Here is a 6,904-nt window from a genome sequence, read left to right as displayed (position 1 = left end):
CAGGACCAACCTTTAGATCTTTTCCTCCCTTAACATTCCCCCCTCCATCAAACCCAAGCACCTCTCTCATTTCTCATTTCCTTCCCAGACCAAAAACTTCTACTGCTTTTTTAATAAGAAATTTAGTCATTCCTGGCTATTGCCCTATCCTGATGAGAAAGGGCCTCTGCAGTAGACTGTATCATTGTTCAAAATACTCATGGTCTGCCCCAGCTTCTTCCCTTCTTCCCCTCAACACACAGATACACACACATACACAAGAGGACGGTATGTTCCTCGCTACCTTTTGGAGTCAGGGGCGGCCACGTGACTTGCTTGGATGTTAGCCGTAGGCAGAAATGATAGCGTCACTTCTGAGCAGAGACCTAACCACCAGTTGTGGTTTCCTTCATCTCCTTCTTCCCTTTGTGAGGACATTGCGTGGGTCCTGGAGTGAAGCACAATGAGAAGAAGCACAGCAGACATGTGACGGGAGCAAGATGGAGGTTGGGGGCCTTAGCCTCAGCTGACTGGCAGAACCTCTCAGGCCCTGATTAGCTGGCTCTGTCTCCACAGTGCAAAGTTCACTCGGTTCTAGGATATACCATAGGGCTGAAATATCGGGATGAACCAGTGGGGAGAAGAACTGCCTAACCTACTCCTGGTCTTGGAGTGCCTGAAGCTCTCTCAGTCCTGAAGAAGCTGGGGCTGAACCAGTGGGGAAAAGGACTGCCTAATCTACTCCTGGTCTTAGAGTGCCTGAAGCTCTCTGTCCTGAAGAAGCCAGGGTCTTTGTCCTTGACCCTTCTGCCAAGAACATGCCAGGGTCTGTTCTCACCAGCTCTGTCCCAGCTGCTCTGTTTTCCCACTTTTGAAGTAATCACACTCCCATAACTTCTTATTCAGAGCAAAGGACATGGCTCACTGAAGAGTGATCAGTAGTTTCATTGTAAATGTGCACTTTGCTTAGAAATACACATAATCATATAAAATTATTTTATTAAAATAGAAAAGCTTTCCAGTATATTGCATTGAAGAGATTTATAGCAATTGCAACAAACATGCTACATCAGCACTGAGAAATTCTGAAAGCTTTAAGTGCCCACTTTTAAACAACATTTTGGTATAATAAGCATAACCCTATATCTTTCAGAGGGTACATATATATAACACTGAGAAAAACACTTCATGTAAATTCTAAGTTTAGGTGCATATAAACAAGAAGTATTACACTGAATAGCTTATTTAAAACTGTGAAACACATTCAAAGTATTCAATTTCTTAGACAACATGCAAACATTTTAATACTTAGATTGACACTTTTAAATATATAAACCACACTTCTTTATAAATCTGTATCAAAAAAGAAAAACAGAACACTTACCTACATTGTGCATATCACAAAAAACAAATGTATCTTCATGAACGGAAAGTACTGGGTTAACACACATGATTGTCATTTTACAAATATGGCTATTCACCTTCTTCATAATAAAATAGAAAAATCATGTATTATTTACATGAACTACTAATTATTTCACTTTTTGGCAATTACATAAGTAGCAGCAATTGGTTTAAAGGTTAATGTTTAAAAACTCAACATTTAACTTGGATGATACCAAAAGATATACATCTGTTAATATAAAAATGCATAATACAAGATGCTTTGATGCAATATAACTTCTCCCTTTCACAGAAGTCACAGACACACTTTAAGAACCACTGAGACTATCACTTAGGTACAATATATCATGTGAGTGCCATTTACTTAGCCTACTTTTGCTTACTTAACACATTAAATGGATTCTGAATTAGATTTCTATAAATTAAATTTGCCTGATGACTTATATGATAATTCCAAAGATGCCTTATCTTTTTCTCATACTCTAATACAGTGGCTCTTCACTGTGACTCCTCACTTCTAGACAGAGTAGGGAATTATCTGTAAACAAACACACACACACTAGGGGCACCTTAATACCGGAAGAACTCTGAAATGAAGTTTCTGTGATACGAAGTCCATAGTTAAAGTGAGCTGTCTTTCTAAAAAGTGATCATCTCATTTATCAATGATATATAATTTGTTTTGGGTGGGGGACCCATCTAACGAGCAAAATGTAAATTGTAAGGCAGTCAGTGATCCACCAGAAGGAAACATCCTCTTTTCCTTAGTATTTGGAAGAATATATTGTAACACTTGTAGAAACAAGGCAAAATCCTTACTAATACTGGTAATTAAGAAAAATACTGTATGGTGAACAGAGGTTAGAGGTAACAAGTGCTTTGCCTTGGCCACTATTCAACTACAAACCAGCAGTCCTATATGTTTTTTCCAAAGTAAGAAAATTAGATCAAGGACTATTTTGCAGTTTTCATGGGCATCAGTTTTGTCTCCAGACCCTGTGGAAGGTGAGGCCCAGGCTGAGGAGGAAGAGGCGGGAGTGATGGGGAGGCCAGGCCCTTGGGGCGGCTGAGGGCATGCTGCTGGAGATCTGCACCTGGGAGATGACCAGGGCAGACAGAGGGACGTGGGCCGCCAGAGTGGGGCTGTCAGAGTTGATAAGAGATTCGATCTTCTCTGCTTCCTTATTGCAGGCCTCAATCTGGGAGAGGATAATCAGATCCTTTTAATATAAGTCACAGAACCCACGAAAAAGGTCAAGTCAGACAAATTCCACATATATCCCAACACACGGAATACGTCTTCTCTTTATCCTTTTTTTTAGCAAAGTAATATTCTAATAAAGTCTTAATTTATTACACAAATAATAACAGCATCAATGGAAATCAAATTTTAAAAAAAAGCTATGACCCACACAGCCGCTGCCCTTTCTTTCCCCACAATCCTGTTCACCCCTTCTTCACGTTTAGACATTATCTTTTCATGCTTAAACACAGTCACAGGGACTGGCCTCTCCAGGGCCACCTACACATCAGGAGGAGAAGAGAGCGCTGAGACAGAATGAGCTTCCTCACTGTGGCAGCTTAGAAACCGCTGTATTCACTCCCGTCACTGGGACCTTCCTATGTTGATGCTGAAACTTGTGCCTCCTGAGTGAGGTTCACCTCTAGATTATGAGGAAGAAAACTCGGGGCCCATTAGATCAGTTCTGGTGGGCTCCTCCTCCCCAGTAGGAGCACAGCCCTTGGGAGACAGGCCTGGCCTTGTCACTGAGTGGCTGGCATCTGTCCCTGCCCTCCCTGGGCCTCAACCGTCTCATCTGCAAGATGAGCAGATACCTTTCCTGTCTGCACCTTCTGAGTCACAGCACATGCACCTCCCCCCCCCCCCCCCCCCCGCATTCTATTGGAAGCCCCTCCCCTGGAGCAGCTCTGTCCTCAGAGCTGCCAAGCTTTCCTCCCAATTCAATGTGACAGGATGGCTGCACGACGCATGCTGACCTCACCTGTAAAGCCTTTGGATGATGGTCCACAGGAATGATAAGGATCACAATTTCTGACTCAATGCTGAAGTACCCAAACACGTCACACTGTGGGACAGACACGTGCATGCGGATCTTCTGAAGTATTTCCAGAACTGTGATTGGCTTTTTGTTTGTAACCTAGAAAGAGAAAACAATTCTATTACCTGAAAGAAGAATTCCTTACTACTGCCTAAGCTTCCTTGTTACCTTGCCTAAAACAAGAAGGCTCTTTTAATCCTAAGTGTGGGGCAGGGTCTTGCTGGATGAATTCTAAAAATCCACAGAACCCATTCCAGTAGCGTTTTTTCTGACTGCTGAGTTTTCTGGCTGACATAAACACTCTCACCAGGAGCACTTTTTAAGGGACAGTTCTGAGTTGGACGCCATGGGGAAATAATTAAAGCCTTCCTGTAAAAATACAGTTGTTTTCATTGAAACGGGTGTAATTTTTTTAGGTAGTGGCAGGTGTTGGTTGCTACACTTCTGCAATCTCATCTTCACAAGAGTAAGCAGCAAAAGTAACGGTACAAAAAAGGAAAAGGGGCAAAACCATCACGGGAAGATGGTCGATTCTGGACATACCCCCAGAGGAATGGGGACCACCTGAGGGCGGGCAACCTTTAAACTATCTGGGAGTCTACCAGCTGCTGGCTGCCTGGCTCTGGCTCCAGCCCTCACTCTGCTCACTGTGCTGGCGGGAGACCTTTTTTAAGCAAGTGCAGGCTACCTGGTTGTAGAGCAAGGTCATTGCACAGCCAGGCTGTACAGGGAAGGAGCACAGGATGGGGAGGCAGATGCCCTGAGCTTAAAGCCCAGTCCTCCTGATTGGGAGCTACTGTATGGCCTTGGGCAAGATGTTCCTCTGCAAATTAGTTTCTTCATCTATGAAAGGGATGACACATTCTGTCTGTATGATTACTGACAAGTTCATTAATAAGGTTTCAATAGTACATGGCACATAAAGCAACTTACCTTAGCAATAGTATCCAGTTTTTCTTTGTCAAACAAAACTCTTAACATTCCAGCACATAATGGGCAACAAGCACCTGTATAACAGAAACCATTCTGTTTGTGTTCAGAATTAGAAATAAAGAAAATTCAAAATAGTTGGTGAAATTACCAGCCCTTCCTTTTGTGCTGGGAAAGTTACCAAAGTCCTTCCTGATGACTGCGCTTTCAGATATCTTCCCTGATCAACCTGGAGTCTAATGATCTACACATCTACCAAAATCCTTCCTCCACTCCTGCTTTCCTGCGCCACGTCTCAGGCGGGGCAGCTGCGGCTGCAGGCAGCACAGGGAGAGCTGGCCTTTCCAGAGACTCGGGGCCTAGACCCTGCCCTACCCAGAGCTCACTGTGTGGTCCCAGGCAACTGTTTCTTGTCGGCAAAACACAGGAGCAAGTGTTTCAGAGAGCCCATGGGTGTTTGATTCAAACTGAATTTTAAAAGTTATTTAACTGTTAAAAAAACAATAATAACATGCCAGACCATGGTCTCCAGGAGGAAAGAGGCTTTGTTCGCTCACTGCTGTGCCCCTAGCACCTAGACACTTGTCTAGGACATAGCAGATGCTCAAGAAACATTTGCTGAGTTTCTGGACAGAGGAATGAACTTGTTAGACTCCAGGTAGTCTGTTCTGTGCAGACTTGGGATAAAGCCTCTTCTGCTACCTCTGCTTAACCGAAGAGTATGAAACTGAAAGGTAAGCTGTTTGAAAACTGTTACTGCTTATAATAGCCTGTTTGAAACAAGACTTCTTGATTATATGCAACTGAAACAATTCAATTAGACGTTAAGGCCAGTCTAAGACAACAACTATCTTGTTTTTCTCAATTTAAAATGTTTGTGTTCATCAAAAATACTTCAATTGTTCATTAATGTCCAATCATTTATTCATTAAATTTATAACAGGCAAACATTATGCCTTTGAACTAATAACCATAATTCTAGCAGTTAAATATTGCTGTTTATCTATTGGTGCTTGAGGTAAGACTGAAATAAGTTTTCCATATTGTTTTAAAACCACTAGACCAGATGATGTCTAAGATAGATCCACTACTTATTACAGTCGGCCCAGAGAAATGCATCCAATTAGCATTAGGTGGAGTCAAGACTTTCTGAGAAGTTTAAACACACTTAAGTCAGCTTTATTTTTAGTGACTCACTCTCTGAAGACAGATAAGCAAATCCTCCCAATCCCACCCCTGCCCCACCCCCGGCACTGCCAGCCTACCAGGTGGGATGATGGGTTTGCACTCAGTCGCTGAGAGTGAAGGACACTTCACAGCAGCACACTCAGCCACAGAACCGTACTCGGAGAGGACCCCAACAGCCTGGCAGGGCCCATAGTAATCGACGGCCACCCGGTCCGAGTAGGCAGCACACACGCTGCTGTAGGTCTCCCCGTTGTGCCCACAGATGAGCTCCGGGGCCCTGCAAAAAGGCTGAGGGCAAGAAAGCATACTTAGCTGTAAACTTCTATGGGGCACTTTTCCTAACCAAGAATAGGTCTCCCTACTTTCAAGAAGGAGAAAAGACAGTATAAATTCTTGGACATTGAAAAGGCTGCTAAACAGGGCGTGGGGTTAGGGGCAACAGGACCATCCCAAGACTGACTGAAGAGACTACTTTTCTCAGCCTCTCAGGAACCTGGGTGTTCATTCTCTGAGAACTGATATGAGATAAAAAGCCTCCCTTCCTCCTGACTTCCACTATTCCAGAAGAGCCTGTTAGAAGAAAACAAGACCAATCTTGATGCAAATTCAGAGGCCTTATCATTTCACACTGCTTCATGGGGTTGCAGAGTCAGACACGGCTTAGCGACTGAACAATAGGATAGAGAGGGAAGAGAGGAGAGATGAGGAGAGCAGACGGACTCTGCATCCATGCAGAACATGTAAGAGAAAACCTGAAGCCAGGAAGAGGGACCAACAAGAGGGAATTCAGAGTAAAGGTATCAGTGCACTTAGAACATAAGCTCTAAGGGGAAACAAGCCCAGGGAGATGAGCTGAAGGGACTTTTCTTCAGTGAAAACCAGGAAAGGAGAAGCCAGCATGTCAGGTGTCAGCCGGCTGTGGGCAGGGATTGCTGGTCCAAGGCTGGGCTTCCTCCAGGCAGACGGCCCAGCACACAGATCACTGGTGTGTCAGTGGGGTTGTCCTCAGGGTTATTTTTTGACATGAATACCAATTTCATAACCCTCAAAGACTAAAGTAAACTGATGAAGACATAAAGTTTTAAAATAAAATAAATTATATATATTAGGTGGGAAGGGGTGGGAAGTGAGAGGGAAGGTCAAGAGACAGGACATATGTATACCCATGGCTGATTCATGTCGATGTGTGGCAGAAACCAATACAGCGGTGTAAAGCAATTATCCTTCAATTAAAAGTAAATACAGAAAGAATTATATAAGACAAAGCCTAATTTTGTAAATTATACTAAGTAAATATAAAATTCTAAATAAATCTAAAAAATATCTTAAAAAAAGACATTAAA

At 43.1% G+C, this 6,904-nt stretch overlaps 1 protein-coding gene across 3 annotated transcripts in view; it reads right to left on the bottom strand.

Moving 5' to 3' along the window:
• Nucleotides 961-6,904, bottom strand: part of RECK (reversion inducing cysteine rich protein with kazal motifs) — an 83,640-nt gene continuing 77,696 nt past the window's right edge. For all 3 annotated transcript variants that reach the window (XM_018052160.1, XM_018052161.1, XM_018052162.1), the window contains 4 exons: nt 5,639-5,849; nt 4,377-4,450; nt 3,387-3,542; nt 961-2,582 (listed from right to left, as the gene is read on the bottom strand). In XM_018052160.1, coding sequence (XP_017907649.1) covers nt 2,361-2,582; nt 3,387-3,542; nt 4,377-4,450; nt 5,639-5,849 — 663 coding nt within the window. In that variant the 3' untranslated portion in view covers nt 961-2,360. The remainder of the gene's footprint in view (nt 2,583-3,386; nt 3,543-4,376; nt 4,451-5,638; nt 5,850-6,904) is intronic.

Source organism: Capra hircus, chromosome 8 (genome assembly GCF_001704415.2).
Source record: "Capra hircus breed San Clemente chromosome 8, ASM170441v1, whole genome shotgun sequence".
In the NCBI taxonomy this organism is placed as follows: Eukaryota; Metazoa; Chordata; class Mammalia; order Artiodactyla; family Bovidae; genus Capra; species Capra hircus.
Note: the sequence above shows the minus strand (reverse complement) of the source record. Positions and strands in the feature narration are given on the sequence as shown.